The 16,153-nt window shown below is 53.8% G+C and overlaps 5 protein-coding genes across 5 annotated transcripts; 2 read left to right on the top strand and 3 right to left on the bottom strand.

Moving 5' to 3' along the window:
- Positions 1–524: 524 nt before the first annotated feature.
- COCVIDRAFT_104199 (hypothetical protein) lies at positions 525–3,025 on the top strand (the record flags this gene model as incomplete). The annotated part of the gene is made up of 3 exons (XM_014699209.1): positions 525–963; positions 1,014–1,623; positions 1,669–3,025. 3 exons carry the CDS (start codon positions 525–527, stop codon positions 3,023–3,025), a joined length of 2,406 nt encoding a protein of 801 aa, XP_014554695.1.
- Positions 3,026–3,527: 502 nt separating this feature from the next.
- On the bottom strand, positions 3,528–4,391 carry COCVIDRAFT_104214 (hypothetical protein; the record flags this gene model as incomplete). Its single annotated transcript, XM_014699208.1, has 3 exons — positions 3,528–3,644; positions 3,738–3,938; positions 4,041–4,391. 3 exons carry the CDS (start codon positions 4,389–4,391, stop codon positions 3,528–3,530), a joined length of 669 nt encoding a protein of 222 aa, XP_014554694.1.
- A 708-nt stretch (positions 4,392–5,099) lies between these two features.
- On the bottom strand, positions 5,100–8,112 carry COCVIDRAFT_104321 (hypothetical protein; the record flags this gene model as incomplete). Its single annotated transcript, XM_014699207.1, has 2 exons — positions 5,100–5,438; positions 5,488–8,112. Coding segments are annotated over 2 exons (2,964 nt in total), but the record flags the coding sequence as incomplete, so codon positions are not given.
- A 1,115-nt stretch (positions 8,113–9,227) lies between these two features.
- COCVIDRAFT_17615 (hypothetical protein) lies at positions 9,228–11,236 on the bottom strand (the record flags this gene model as incomplete). Its single annotated transcript, XM_014699179.1, has 3 exons — positions 9,228–9,377; positions 9,443–11,160; positions 11,227–11,236. 3 exons carry the CDS (start codon positions 11,234–11,236, stop codon positions 9,228–9,230), a joined length of 1,878 nt encoding a protein of 625 aa, XP_014554665.1.
- A 733-nt stretch (positions 11,237–11,969) lies between these two features.
- COCVIDRAFT_39437 (hypothetical protein) lies at positions 11,970–14,368 on the top strand (the record flags this gene model as incomplete). The annotated part of the gene is made up of 6 exons (XM_014699206.1): positions 11,970–11,974; positions 12,074–12,201; positions 12,266–13,647; positions 13,708–13,893; positions 13,950–14,025; positions 14,280–14,368. The coding sequence occupies 6 exons, from the start codon at positions 11,970–11,972 to the stop codon at positions 14,366–14,368; spliced, it is 1,866 nt and encodes a 621-aa protein (XP_014554692.1).
- Positions 14,369–16,153: the final 1,785 nt, after the last annotated feature.

The raw sequence follows: 16,153 nt of genomic DNA, 5'->3' as shown, positions 1-16,153 counted from the left end.
CGGGAAGGGAGCCACACCCTCCTTGCAAAACGACTGGACAATAAACGCTGGGCCGAGTGGAGGGCTTTGGATCCTACTAAACATCAGCTGGTGTTAGTTTACCTCGCTGGTATTGGTTGTTTGCCGCGCGGGGCGCTTCCTACATCTGCCCACCTCCCTTATCACGCCTTCCGAACACAATGCGATGCCTGTGATAAAGCAGGTTAGTTGAATCTTACTGGATCGCGTGGCACATCCGTTTACCATGCTTCCCAATAGCTTTCCCTGTTCGAGGCGACAAAAAGGCATGGCTGAATACAGTATGCACCATGTCATTGTGAGCTTTGCTGTCAACCGTGCCGCAATGAACAGCACAGCCTGATAGCCATGGCGCGCCGCGGACCCCGCATGGCCCCTACCGACAGTACGGAAAGTGCTTTGCTAGCCGATGCCCAAAATTTGAGAGCGAGGGAATGATATCTTAGCCCCAGGTCTCTCCTCCTCCTTGGTCGCAAGTCTTCGTCGCAAACCCTCATTCCCCCACCATGAGCTTACAACTTCGCATAAGCAGCTCGCAAGAGAAACGGCCCACCTTCCGAGGCAATACGCGTCGCTTACTTCGTCTGAGTGATATCCCAGACTCACCAGCAGCTCTCGGCGCGGCCTGTGAAGCAGTCGACACGGACGGACGTGCATGTCGGGTAGCACTGCCTTCAGGGGCGAGCGATCCATGGTGCGAACGACATCACGAGGAGTGGAAGGACTTGAATGCACGATGGGGTAAGACTCAGAGAGAAGCAGAGAGGATCGTGGTTCTCAGCCTCGATGTTGCAAAACAAAAGGTCCTGAAACTACGCCAATCTGTAGATCTTAGGCGACAGATAAGAGACCGGTTTTATCCCCGCGGCGGAGACATTCAAGACTACATTAAATGGCTTGCAAAACTGGAAGCCGATGTACGAGGGCTGGCAGACTCCTTGCTGAGTAAGTTTTAACGTTCTTGTCAGCAATGGCTTGTCTAAAACCCAAGACAGTGCAAAACCTGCAGCGTGGTCCGACCCCAGAGACTCCCGGTGTACACACTGGTACTCCCCACCCCGATAGAGTCAGTCTGGGAGAAACCATCACAATTCTCAGATCACCACTCGATCCCAGAATACCAATCGATTCGCTCCAAGGTATGCCGGACGATGGAACTATCCTTGTCCTCAAGCACTTCTACCAGGATCTCTGTGCAGACAGTGTCCGTCGTCTATATAGCATCGTGCCCGATCTGGATGACTCGCCTAAGCAGAGCAAGTCGCCTGAACAAAAGGAGCAGATTATTCCGGATAACGGTACAGACATTATCCGCGCCTGGTTTCGCATCATGGTTCTGAATGATAGCGAGGCTTCAACCCTTGAGCATGCCACGCGCTCAAAGTGCATCAACGATTTCCTAATGGGATGCTCGGCTAGTCAACTCGAAGAGTACTGTGACTACTTTGAAAAGGCCTGGCGTCCACACGCTGTACAATATCTCCGTGTGGCAATTTGCGCTCAGACTCTGGCTGGCGGTGACATCAAGACAATCCAGCTCCTCGGGGGCACTATACCAAGTACGACTGAAGGACTGAAGATGACCAAACCTTGTTGGGATATCCTGTAAGAAGGCATTCTTCTGTGAAGAATATCACTAATATGCCACAGTTACCGCTGGTTTCCCAATTTACTTACACCTTGGACACTTGCCAGTATTTGCTCCAACTTTGAAGACTATACAACCATTTGCAAGCTTCTGATGATGAGGCTGTACAACGACCATTGGTATGATCCCGCTAGCATCATGAGCGAATGCTCAACTGGTGTTTACATGGGATTCATACCAACCAGCAAAGGGGACTTTACAACGAATGTAGGTCTCCGACAAGAAGGTCAGCTGTGGGTCCAACGCGAATCACGCAACTACCTGTGTGGGCAAATGGCTATCGGCGACCCATTGACACAAGCTTTCCTTGACGAACTTCGAAAACGGACTTCAACTTTGTACCTCGTCGTCTATGAGGGTACCCATGCTGATGCGACTGTGCACCCCACCGAACCTGATTTGTTCATCAGCCGTCATCGTTCGGCAATGAACCGGGATGACCTAGAGAAAGCCGACTACAACACCACGTTGACGCTAGAAGAAATCAAGGACAACTTGCGCATGAAGAAGACTACTATGTACGACCCGATAGTGGTCGACTCATGGCAGTTCATAATCATCGACCGGGAAGTTGGTCTACCTTTCCGACTCATCGACATTGTACAGGACACACTCATGATGCTCATCGGCGATCCATCGCCTAGGCAGATGGCCAAACGGGTTATTCGCGAGATCATACCGCCTTCTGTACAAGAAATCTTCTTGGAGGAGATCCAGATTGAATGTACAACCGAAATGCGATACCCACCGCCAGGTGAGGTACAGCATGAGGGAAATCGATGGAGGTGTTACGACCCGGACCGCAAGATGCTTAACACGAAGCAGAAGAAACTTACTGCCGATGACATCTCTCGAGACGACAACCGCTTCATCCGACGCGTGATTGAAGACATGGAGCGATACGGCATAGTCACACTCATGACAGAGTACGAGGAGCCGCAGACTCGCCCAATCATCCTTCAGGCTGCTGATGGTGCACCTGATCTCTACTTCCCATACGAAACTGCCACAGAAGTCTCTGAAAGCGGACGCTCCCTGTCACTTCCTATTCCACCAGCCAGCTGCCTGAGGGACTTTGCAGAAAAGTACAAGCAAAAACATCCAAATGCCATTATGGCAAAGGGCTCGATACAAACACATTACTGTGCATGGCCCATGCCTGCAATCAAGAGCCTGGGCAAGAGTGGGTTGAATTTTGCGACATGGGAAGGCCATGTCTATCGATGGAACGCAATGCGTGAGTTTTTCTCCCGACCCTCTACACATATTTGGATTCCAATCCAAATCCTAACATCACTGCAGCATTTGACCGACCCTCATCTGCGAACGCATGGCAGTACTACATCCAGCATTTCCTAAACTCAAAGTATCCCTTTGCCATGTTCTACCTGACCACCTTCGTTATCTGTGCCACAGACATCGACGACGCCGAGCGCAAGATTGCAACCATACTCGAAGAAGTGGAGGACAGAGGCTGGAAAGTGACATTGCCCAAGGCACGCGAATGGTCGACTGACCTGAATGAGATGAAGCTTGATACCCTGTTCAACGGTATGAAACCGGTTTAGATGTATAGATCACGACTTGCATTGCAGGCGAGGCACTCATGATTTGATGATATAAAAACGGAAACGTCGGGCATATGGTTCGATGTGTTTTGCATGGGAGCCGCAAACATAAATTTTGCGCTGTTGTTTTGAATACATGTTTGGAAGGGGGACACATCAGAGTTGGCGTATAAGATGGGATTTCTTTTAGCATTCAGCTGCGCTGCATACCCTGTGTTTTTTTTTGAGCGAAAGAGAGAATGATATTCGCATGTTTTGGAGTACGATTTGTAATATCTCGTAGTGCATCTGATTTACGACTTGCGTACCAACCACTCCAACTCTTCCGCTTGCTCCGGACTCACAATCTTCCTAAACGCCTCCAACGTCAAGAAATCATGATCCGAGTACTCGAACCCCGGTATGACCGTCTAAAATCTCCAGCGTCAGCATCGCAGTTCCCCCTCCTCAAAAACAAACAACACGAACAAGAATAGAAAGGAAAGGACCGAAAAAAACCTCACCTCACTAACCAATAACCTCTCCCCCTCCGCCCCCTCCAGCAAAAAACTAGCTTTATACTTCCCCCCCTCAACAACCCACACACTCTTCTCTCCAGCCGCAAAATCCATACCAACCACAAAACTCTCCACACGCTTTGGTGTCCCCGGTTCATCCGCATGGATAAGAACGTAGCGACCACGACCAGAAATCAAGGTGTGGATCTATAATTTTTCCTTTAGTAGTTAAACTTTGCCTCGCCCCCTGCATGAAAGCGAAAAGAAAAGAAGGGAAAAAAGGAAAAAGAAACCAAAAAAAAAACGTACAGTCCTCGCCTTGTTCCTATGAAACCTGCCCATGGGCTGACCCCGCGAAAGTAGATAGTAAATACTCGTACTGGCATTGCGTACTGCGTTGTCGCCTGATGAAGGTTTTTCTGCTGTTCTCTCACTATTTGCCTCACCTTGTTCGTTCGCATTAGACTCCAAGAACGGATTCGGAATAAGCAAAGGATTCCGATCCAACTCTGCGAAATATCCGCCTTCGATGTGGGTTTGTAGGGCGAGGCATGAGATGAGTGATTTTGTTGTGGCAGATTCTTCTTCTTCTTCCTCGGAAGAAGAAGAGGGGTAGATGGGTGTTAGTTTGGTGGAGAGACCGGGTATGCTGCTTGTCATTTTTTTTGTCTTTCTCTTTCTTTCCTTTCAGTATATGTTTTTGTTTGAGTTAGTTTCGTAGTAAGGTGTGTATGGAAGAGGGGGTAGTGTACAAGAAGGATTTAGGCATCTACGTGGGTAAGCAACGAAATGTTTACGTGATACATTTGATTGATAAGAGAAGCAAGGAAAATGACGTCAGAATGGTTCCTTTTCTGGATTTTTTAATCTACGTTAAATTTTAGGACCGAAACGGAAATATCTGGGTTTGGGAATTTTCCCCCTCCAAGACGAAAGAGACAAAAACACAGATTACATGCCCTTCAAATACCATACACGCGTGCTTATTCTGAAACTCTTGCAACCAAAATCGATGCTACACTTTTTGTGTCCTCTTGAAAAACGCGTGCTTTCATCTGATTTTTCCTGAGCTTACCTACCCTATTTCTTTCTTTAGCTTGCCCATCTATTTCAATATCAACATTATTTCGCTGCAATATCCCAACGCCTCAAGTTGTTACCAGATCCTCCCATCCGTCCATCCATCCATCCATCCACCCTTTCCATTCACAACTAGAAAGAATTACACAATAAAGCAAAAGACGCACCAGAATACTTTACACAGAAGTTTGAAATAAATGTTAAAAAACGAAAACCAGATGTAATTCCAGGGGAGACTAAATGACCATTATCGTCCACCCTGTATCCCTACTACTCCCGAGTGGGTGGCTACCACATGTCATCATCAGCCGTCTTCGCTCCCTGGCCAGACTCGGCATAATGAGTGTAGCTACCGTTGCTCGGCTGGCCCAAGTAGTTATGGGCATTGGCGACACTGTATCCGCTACCACCACCGCCACCACCGCTACCGCCATTTGCGCTGTAGTTGGAATGATGCGAGTCGCGTGGGTTCTGGTTATATGCGGCACCTTGAGAGGCACTCTTCTGATGGTTCCCATTTTGCTGGGGTTGCTGCGAGAAGCCATTTTCTTGTTGCTGATATACGCTAGGCCACTCCTGAGTCTTTTCTTGCTGCTCGTACTGTTGTTGCTGTTGCTGTTGCTGTTGCTAAGCTTCTGTCAGCTAGACTCTGTGAATACAAAGAAGATATTCATACCTGCTGGTACCGCTGGTATTGAGCAAACTCCTCTGGCTGTGCTTGCTGTTGCTGCTGCTGAGGCGCTTGTTGTGGTTGCTGAGCGACTTGTTGCTGCTGCATCTGCAGCTGTTGCTGTTGTTGCTGCATTTGTTGCTCCTTCTTTTGCTGCGCCGCTTGCTGGGCCTGCTGGGCTTGTTGAGCCTGCTTCGCCTGCTTCGAGTTGCCAATGGAGATTTGCGGATGCATTTGCTGCACCTTTGCAAGATACGAGTACATAAAGTTACTGAGCAGAACTTGCGAGTAGAGTTCGCGACGGGGATTTGCGAGTTTGATATGAGCCATGCGGTAGATGGCACGTTCCTCGAGAATCGAAAACCGAGTCCAGTTGTAGTCAATGTCGGGCTTCAGGATGCGTACCGGGGGGTCTGGTGACAATCCGCGAGAGGCATTCTTCTTATGAGACGACTCCTTCTCGCCCTTTTTCTTTCCACCTCCGAAGATGCTTGACAACAAACCATGTTCCTTCTCTTTCTTGCCATCGCCGGCAGTCTTCTTGGCACTCTCCTTTTTGCGCTCCTCTTCCAGTTTGACATTTTCACGGTCCAGTACCACGCTTTCGCGTCCACGGCCGCCGCCCTGTATCGATGTCTGCAGCAGATCGAGTCTGGTGTCATCATGTCCTTTTTCTTGGGGCTTACTAAGCTTGTTCTTGGTCTTTTTAGCAGCATCCTTGTCCTTGTCCTTTTCGCTCTTGTCCTTTTCCTTTTCCTTGTCGCCACCAAACCATCCCCAACTTGTTTTCCTGGGGCCTTCGGAGCCATCCTTCTTGTCCTTGGACTTCTTTTCCAACTTCCTCTCATCGGGAGCGTTGGGAATGATTGACAAGGAATCGACCCGATTGCTGGTGCCAGGCATTGGAGATCCATGGCCTACCAGATCGTCCATTGACTGGGAGGGTTTAATAGGAGAGGCCTGTGCAGCCTGAGCATGGCGATTCTGTCGAGCTGCAGGAGGCTGGCGTTGTTGGTTCGAAGGCGGCTGCTGGGGCTGTGGATAGCTGCGAGGACCAGCTGGTTGCTGTTGAGACGGAGGCGGAAGTTGACGTGAAGAGGACCGTTCGGGCAGTTGCAGCGGTCTTTGGTCTTGCTGGGGGGATGTCTCGATAATCTGAGGTACCTGTTGTTGGGGAGGAACATATCCTGGCAGAGGTGCTGTTGTCCGGCCGTTGGAAGCAATTCTCGAATGGAAGCGTCTTGGCTGAGGAGACGATTTCTGCTCAGGAGAAGCTGAACCGGGAGCTTCTTCTGCTGAGCTTGGTCTTTCAATGTTGGAAGTCGTGCGATTCGGCGGAGGAGGCCTTGAGAAGTTGTTGGACGACTCTTCAAACGCTGAGTTAACAGGTTCAGAATGGGTACGGGAGAGAGGTAGGGGAGGGACTTCGGGTATGCTGTCTGTAGACTGTACAGGCGAGGTAGAGGGAGAGTCTTCGGTATCCGTCTCTGCCTGTCGGCCGCTAACCAGTCGCCGCGAAAGGGCCGGGCCTCCCTTTCGTATACTGCCTCGTCTATAGGTGGTGCGTGTGGATCGCTTCAGCGTTCCCATGCCACCCATTTTGCTACCCGGGACAATGGGCAAATCTCCGTCATCGCCCAGCTCACCTTCGCCACCAAAGGTCTTGTGGTCAATGCTCATGCGCCTTATGAGTGACACGGGATCTTCTTGGATGTTCTCCAGCTCCTGGAGGTTGTCCAGACCTCCGTTGGGTTTGCTGGCGCCAGAGCGTTTCCTCTCGAGCCTCTCGGCCCCATCCTTGTAGCCTGAACCAGTGTCAATCTGTCTGGAGAGCATCGACTTCTTCCGCCGCAGCCCAGCTCCCGAACCCTGACGTCCGAGAGCAGCGTCTGGATTTAGCGAGTCCGAATCTCCCGAGCGGCGCCTGGTCTTGTCAATCTTGTCTTCAATAAACGTTTTGAACTCCATGGGAGCGAGTTCGGGGTGCAATCGGGCGGGGACCCAAAACAGCTTCGACTCGTCTTCTTCCGATACGGCGGGGGGCGACGGGGGCGAGTTGGCAGATTGAAATGACGGCAGATCCGGATCAGCACTGTTGACGCCCATGGACATCCTCCGGATAGCCTGCAGGTTACTCAGTTCCTGCGCGAGACCGGCAGGGCTCGACTCGTAGTCGAGATCATTGAGGGGAAACTGGTGCGAGGCAGTGCCCGAGTTTGAACGAGACAGCGGGGGAGACATGTGGTCGCCGTTGGACGAGTCCCTACCCAGCGCAACCTTGTTTTGGGGCGCGTCGGAACCATTGTATGAGCTGGCTGGGGAGGCGGGGTGGTCGGAGGACAATTGGGGCCGTAGCGGGGACCTGGCCGGAGGAGCGTTGGGGAAGGGGTCAAAGGCCTCAAAGGCACCAAAAGACTGGATGGAATCGCCGTTGGGGCTGGGGATGAAGCTTAGAGGCCTCAGGCTGCGTCTGTTAGACTCGGTGTCGCTGTCTCCGCCGTAGAGGTCGCCGATGGCCTCGGTGACGTGATGGTTGTCATCGCTGATAGAAATCTGGGGCGCGTGGCCTCGGCGGGGCGGGTTCCGCATTTGGTACAGGCGGTCCAGCTCTTGTGCTCGATCGGTTGCCTGTGGTAGAGCGAAACGTGGTCAGCTTGGGCGTTTGGATGGGCTGTGCGGACTTTTGCCGGGAGTGCAGTACTAGCAGCACAAGCAGCAGCAGCAGCAGCAATGCCGCATTCTCCTCTTGTGCTTCGTGGTGGTGGCCCCCCTTGGTCGTGTGCAGTGCTGCATCCACGGCTGTATCTAGCCTGGGTAGGAGAGGCAATATGCGCGGTGGTCGGGCGGGCGGGCGGGCAGGGGAGGGAGGAGAGACTCACCATATCGCGAGGGTTGCGGAGGACAAGGATGAGGGAGGGTTTGGGGCTGGGTCAAATGCCGCGGCCTGGGGTGATTAGGGCAGCGCCGTAGCGGCGAGGACATCCACGGATAACGAGCGACAGACAGAGGGATGAGCAAAGGCGTCGGGCGTCTGGTAAGGCACAGCGAGAGCGACCATGGCCAGCAGGCAAGACAATGCGGTGCGGTCGTGGTCCCAGGTGCACACAGTTGTCAGGCAGGCCCAGGCTAGCGCCGCTTTGCGTTAGGAGCGTCTACCGCAGCGGAGAAGACCCGATGAAGCCCTGCCATGACTCGCCATGCCTCAAGGGGGACTCTCTCTACTCATTGGTTTTTCTGCTCCACTTGCTCTGCCCAAACAGCCGCCGTCCTGGCGTGCATGTCCAGCATTGCCTGTCACCCTGCATGGCGGCGCCTCCTTGGGCGTGTCGCTCGTGGGAAGCCAATCCCGTGTGCTGTGCACTCCCCCCGTTGGCCACGCCAGCCGCGTACAATACGGTACGCTACGCTACGCCTACGCCTACATGATCGCCCTCGCCAGCCTGCCCATGCACACGCTACACTGCACCATCACCATCACCATCACCATTACAACACGCCAGCCACCAGTCTGCCTGGTTCGTTGGTCGTCTAGCCATCTCCCTTTCTCTGACAACTTGGAACATCGTCTTTGATTCCTGGTTCACCAACAGGCTAACAAACCAGCCTCCCAGCCACATTCAAGTGCGCCTCGCTAAGTACATGTCTCCAAGTACACTGTACATACGTATATCTAGGCACGCCCCAGCACATGCCAGCATGTATACACAATACCTACTTCCAACATACATACGTACATGCATCCATTGTCAAGAATTGCTATGTCGCTTCCAGACAAAAATGGCAGACGCAACCGCGCAGGTAACAGCCCCTAGTGCCAAAGAAAGATTCAAGTAGTCGTACTCGTCTTCCTCCTGTTTGGGAAATGCAGTCGACGGGTGTGTCGCACTCTCAGCTAGCTGCCAAAAAATAATAATTGTCAGCTTCTCAGCCTCGTGTTACATAACCGGAAAAAGGGGCTTACGTGAACAAACAGCTCAGAGATACTATTCCACTTGGCGCTGACATGTAGCGGCGGTGACATTCTCAGCCCACTCGTGTACTCGTCCGGCTGTTGCTCGCACCGCTGCATCGTCTTGTCTTGGTCAGCCTTGAGTGCCGTATACACTGCTGGAAGCTGGTCCAAATGAGGATACTTTTTTCGCAGCTCGACAATGTGTGCAAAGCTCGTCGGGTCGCTTGAATCATACGTGTAACACAACAAGTCGCACGCATCCAGCTTGGCCTGATTCTCCAAAATGGCCGGTTCCAGCTCCCCCAGCTCTTCCAGGATGAGGTAACATTGCTTGCCGCCTTTGAGCTCCACGCTGTTGACGGCCGACCGGGGCTTGATCGTGGGGTGGTATGTCTGGCTGAATGGCCGTTGGAGGAAAGCAGAGAGGAGTGAGCTCTTTCCGCTTCCACTTGATCCCAGCACATAGCATAAAAACACGTTGCGCTCGACTCGCCCAGGCTTCTTTCGCCGCTTCCTAGCTTTGGTCACTTTGAGTGCGCTAGTGGTGCCCCCACGCTCGCCACTTTCAAAACCTAGATATGCGAGGTATGCCAACGTCGTCTTGGGCTCCTCGAATGTGGTCATGCTCCATTGGGCCAGCCATCCTTGTAACGTAATGTAACCTGCCTCGTTCCGCACAGTGCACGACGGGAACGCAGAGTCAACCCACGAGGTCGGCATGCCCGGTGTGGGCGCAAACAGATTTGCAAGCTCGCGGTCATTAAGCCCGCCATCATTGTCCATGTCGAACTTGAGAAACAGATCAACAAAGAAGCGGTATCCGGAAGGACTCAGTTCGGCCGAGGAAAACTGGGGGACCTCGAACTTGGGATGGAGGAAATCATCTTGCAAACTCAGACTGTCAGTGTAGTGAAACTTTCTCAGGATAATCCATATTGTCTCGTGGCGCCCCTTTTCAGCAAAGATCTTGTTCAACAGCAAAAATCCCTTCTCGTCCATGCCGTACTCGCCCGTTGCACCAGGCGCAAATCGTTCCATGGATTTTTTGATGTTTGCCAGGTCGTCATCGCCCAACGGTTTCTCAAAGCACTTGATCTGGAAGTCGTGGATCTCCTGGTCGTTCCAGTAGCCATCCTTGTCAGTGTCACACAAGTGGAAAACACGTTGCAGCGCAGACACGGCCGCGGGCTTGAGCATGTTCTCCTTGGAGTCGTACAGAGGCGCTATCGGGTGTGTGACGGCCTTTTGGCAGAGGAAGAAGACCTCGTTGATGTTGTGGTGCTCTTTGGCGCTGACCCGTATGCACGAGTCAATCTCCTTGAACTCGTTCATGACCGGCAGCATCTCCTCCGAGACGACCTGCGACGTTGTGCCGTTGGAGGCCAGGTCCGACTTGTTGGCGCATAGCACTACAGGTACGTTGACACCCAGTGAGCGGAAGTAGGGCATCCAGAAGAGGGCGACCCTCTCATAGCTGTAGTGGTCCGAGTATACCAGGAGGATGACATTGGACTTGCGGAGTTCCATGCGGAGAGCATGGCGTTCGTGGGGGAGGGCCGAGGTGTCGACAATGGTGGTGGTGACATTGTCAGGCGTGCCGAGCGTAGGCGGCAATGTCACCTGTGGCAGTACCGGCTGGATCTTTGCTGTGACAAAGACATCCTTGACGAGAGACGTGATGATGGAGCTCTTGCCGACGCCATCGTCACCGCACAGACATATTCGTACTAGGGGAGGGGGGGTTGTGTGTCAGCCAAGTAAAGTAGAGGCTCGGGAGGGTACACTCCACATACCGTTAGCCATTCCCCGGCTGCATACCTATCGCATTTCAGGCGGGCAGCAGATATGTAGATGGCGCAGAGGGTAAGGGCGGAGCAAGGGGCGGAGGGAGAGGGGTCCGGGCGCACTGCCGCTCAAGGGCTCTCAGGGGAGTGTCGAGAAGGGTGGAGGAGCATGGCCAAAGCAATAATGGTGGTGGGCGTACACGGTGGAGGGCGTGCGTGTCCGCTGTCAAACGGGCTTGGCACACGTGGGAGACGATCGCAGGTGCGCCCCCCCCGCCAGCGCGCCCCGCAAGAGTGGTCGCTGGGAGAGGTGCAACATGGATGAGTGGCGGGTTGTAGCGCGCCCCTGCACTCGCCCGCCATGCCATGCCATTTGCATCTCCACCAACACCCAGAGAGGATCATGGATGGTGCGCTCCTCGAGAGCCATGGCATGGTTCCAGCGCAACACGGCACGGAGCCGAGAGGCGAGTGTCTCCGCTTTCCACTTCCCCAGATCCCACCGGTTGCATGGTCCGCGCTCTCGTCTTGTCGTCGTCGCCGCCGCCGCTGCTGCTACTGCTACTGCTGCTCCCGTTGCTCCTCTGTGTGCGCGTGCTCCCGCTCCCGTCGACGCATCTCGCTCGCTCGCCCTCTCTCTCGGCCTTACGTCCTGTTCCTTGTCGACAGTGAACCAGGGGGACCATTCTGCTGCCGAACGCTGAGCCGATCGCCCGAGACAGATTGCACTGTCGCCGCCCTGAGTTGCAGCCATGTTGTGAGTGCCCATAGCCTTTGTGCTGACCGCCTGCCAACCGCCAATCGCGTCCCTATCATGTTCCGCATGCACCGCGCGCCCTTGACTGATGTTTTACAGCGTGCTACCCCCTCCACCGCGCTACCCTGTCGGAGGCTATCCAGGCGCACAACCGGGTCAGCTTATCGAGACAAACAACACCATCACCCATCCTTCGGGCCCCGACTATCAGCTCGTGGTTGGAGAAGGTATTTGGCCTGCCTGACGCCCCCCGATGCATGACGCCTGCCGCTGACACTGATGCCATGATAGGAACCTATGTGCTTCGCGACGACCTCCACCTAGCCACTCCCCCGCCCCATCCCTCGGAAGCTCCCGTCCATAATCCCAATCCCCTTGCGACGACCGTCTCTCCCCCCACGGCCGGTACCAAGCTTTCCCTCGTTGCTCTCGCGCCCCGCCAACCCTCGCAATCCCAGCTGTATCGATTCGGCACCCGCACCTCGACGCGATCCCAGGTCCCACAGAGCATCCAGGAGTCGCCGCACGAGTCGAATAGCCAGGCGAGTGATGTGGACTCTCATGGCGCAAACGGACTTGCAGCAGCACCCTGGGACGGCCTAAAGACACCCGTGTTTGGTGAGGGAAATCAGGCACTAGCTGCAGTCAACGGCAAAGATTCCAAGGACCCGTCCAAGAGACGAAAACCTAAGAGCAACATCGTCAAGAGCAATTCATCGTTTGTGTCCAGAGTCATTCCACACGAGGCGCTGACAAAGCGGCTGCAAGAACACAATCCAAATGGCCTGTACGCCTTTGCAAACATCAACCGCGCGTTTCAATGGTTAGACCTGACGTCACCCACAAAAGAGGAGCATTTGACAAAGATACTCTTCACCAAGGCGCATGCGCTATGTCACGATATCAACCAGATCACAAAGGGGCCAAACCACCTGGACATCATCATGGGCTTCTCCACAGGCGACATTATCTGGTACGAGCCCATGTCGCAAAAATATGCGCGCATCAATAAGAACGGTGTCATCAATGCGACGGGTGTGTCGGACATACGGTGGATGCCAAACAGCGAAAACCTGTTTCTGGCCGCGCACATGGACGGCAGCCTGATTGTCTACGATAAGGAGAAAGAGGATGCCGTGTTTGTGCCAGAAGAAGTCGCGTCGTCACCACCTTCGGACGACGGCTTGAGCGAGGGGGAGAAGAGGCTGAAATCGCTCTTGACCATCAAAAAGTCTGTCAACTCCAAGAACCAGAAGACGAACCCCGTCTCGTACTGGCAAGTGTCGCGGTCAAAGGTCAACGCGTTTGAGTTTTCGCCCGATCGCCGGCACCTGGCGGTAGTGTCCGAGGATGGGTCATTCCGAATCATGGACTTTCTCCGAGAGAAGCTGTTGCACCACTACATGAGTTACTACGGCGGCATGATGTGTGTATGTTGGTCGCCAGACGGGCGGTATGTAGTGACGGGAGGTCAAGATGACCTGGTGTCGATATGGTCGTTGGAGGATAGCATGCTAGTGGCACGTTGCCAAGGACACAACTCGTGGGTGACTGCTGTGCAATTCGACCCGTGGCGTTGCGACGAGCGCAATTATCGGATTGGAAGTGTGGGAGAAGACTGTCGCTTATTGCTGTGGGACTTTAGTGTGGGCATGCTGCACAGGCCGCGAGCAGTGAGTCAACAAGAGGGATCTTGAAGCTGACTGATATGGAGATGCTGACAGATGATTTAGGCTTCGGTGCGACAACGCGGCAGCATCACGTCGTCCAACCTGAAGATGCAGCGCTCACAGACGGGTAGTTCGATTAACCGGCTGCGGTCAAACTCTAACCTGACGTCGGGCAGCCTGTCGGAGGAAGAGGAAGTTGTGCATCCAGTGGAGCCACGGGCGCGCACGGCCATGTTACCTCCGGTGCTGGTGAGTCGACTTGAAACCTCAACATTGGGCAGAAATCTAATCGCCGTGAGGGACAGGCTAAAACGGTCCACGAGCACCCACTGTGTTGGTTAGGGTTTGAAGAGGACTGCATCCTCACCTCATGCAAGAATGGTGAGTTTGTTGGAACAAGGAGAAATTATCGTGTCACCTCATGTCCACTCATGACACGCACGTTGCACGCCATCCATGGGTGAGATCTGCGATAAGGGTCGTGCTAGTGGGCGGCATATTGTCGTGCGCAGGAACACCCGTGTGTCGGAGGCTCCTAGCGCTTTGCAGAGACTCGCTTAGGGATTTGTTGAGTTTGTGAAGGGTCAAAGGTTAGATAAGACAAAGTGGATCGAATGCTGACTTGTTGACCATAGGCCACATCAGAACATGGGACCGGCCAAAGGAAGGGACTGGCAATGACGACAGCAGCATGTCAGCGATTGCGAGCGCAAATGGTTCGTAGGGCAGGGGTGGTTGGAATCAGCACGAGTTGGAGTAAGTAAGTTTGATAAGGAAGCAGGACAAGGCTTGTCTTTGTCTTGGATGGATAGATGGATGGATGGATGAATGTCAGCTGCTGTGTGCTGGCTGTGGTGGTAGTGGTGGTGGCGGTGGTGGTCGGATGTTTGGCCGTGGTGCTCCGATATAACCCGATGTGTGGCTCACATGCGAGACAGAGGAGAGGGAGCGTGTTCAGCCCTATGGGAGGGAAGGAGGTATTTTTCTTGTTCTAGAACGCGTGGTGTAGCAGGAGCAAGGGTCGACACGACATGTGTAGTATGCTGAGGCGGGAGCAAAATCAAGTTTTGTTATCTCCACCCGAATGCAGGCAGGTGCGTAAATCATGACAATTTGCTATCCGGCCGGGAAACTCTCCTGAGACGTGATTGCGAGATGCGAGGCAGGGCTTGGTAGTGGATAGTGACGGGCGGTGCGGGAATTAGGGTGCCTGTGTGTAGTCGCGTCTCTCATCAGCTGCGGGTCCGTGGATGAGGCTCTGCGATATCCACCGTTGCGGCAATGCACGTCTAGCCGCAGATTTTCATGGCCGTGCTCGCCCGGCCCGAGAAATACCCTCGCGTCCAGCGCTCGACTGGCTGTGAAGAGAGGGGCTGGGTTGGAGTCGAGCAGAGCAGAGCAGAGCAGAGCAGAGCAGAATAAGCGGGCTCGTGTTGGGGTATGGCATTGTTGCATTTTGGGGCAAATTGGATGAGTGGAAGAATGGATTGGGATGCTTTGATAACAAAGCAGGCATCTACGAGAGAGAGAAACAACAAAGGCAGTGACGCCATAGTATGGGTGATGTCGATTGTCAATGTCGTCACGTGCTTGGCGCAGACAAGGTGCACTCAGCCTCCAGTGCCATGCAGATAGCGTAAAGAGACAACAGAGTGCGTGGGATGGCAGGCGGTTGGGCGTCAGCCCACCAGCGCGAGAGATGGCTCAGTCGCTCTCTAACTGATACCGGCGAGGTGCATCGCCCAGGTGGCCATGGGGGTTGGATTTTTCGCTGCGGCCTGTCCGATTGCGGTAGCGGCAAAGGCGTGCAAGCTGTGGCGCAATGCTTGGCTGATGGTGGATGCGGTATGCATGGCCTGGTTTCCACGCTCCCAAACAGTGGAGTGGATGCACATGCATCCGCTTGCATATACTTTTCTACATGCTGTACCTACTACATTCACATGTACATACTACCTACTCACACATGCAATAATATGTACACAGCTCACCACCGAGGCCCACCCAGGCTAATACGCCTGGCCAACGACGCGCGTAATCGTGCGTGCTGCTCGTAACTATGTGCCGGCCGGTCAGTCAGGGCAGTGCTGCTGCTGCTGCTGCTGCTTCTGCTGCTATCGCGCCGTTGGCGACACGCTATCGGAACACCTTCTTCGATGCCACCCCCTGCGCCTGGTACACCCTAATCGCGGCCTGAAAAATATTCCCAGACGGCCCCTTGATCCTCAGAAAACGCGCTAATCAGAGCACCGATGCGAGCGCCCGCTGTCCCCACCCAAGTGCCCATGAGCTCATCAGGGTGCACCTGCGAGTAGAGTAGTCGTAGCGGCCGTGGCCCATCCCACGCCGCTGTTCTTTGTAGAGTAGTATATCTGAAGCCCGAGCAGCACGCGGCAGCGCCACCACCACCGCCAGCTGCACACCTCTTTCTCCTTTCTCTCTACTTATAGACGCTACATATACACGTTACATTCCCTGCCCTCTCTCTCTCGCTCTCGCTACTTCCTCT

This window comes from Bipolaris victoriae (assembly GCF_000527765.1).
Source record: "Bipolaris victoriae FI3 unplaced genomic scaffold scaffold_65, whole genome shotgun sequence".
Classification (NCBI taxonomy): Eukaryota; Fungi; Ascomycota; class Dothideomycetes; order Pleosporales; family Pleosporaceae; genus Bipolaris; species Bipolaris victoriae.
Note: the sequence above shows the minus strand (reverse complement) of the source record. Positions and strands in the feature narration are given on the sequence as shown.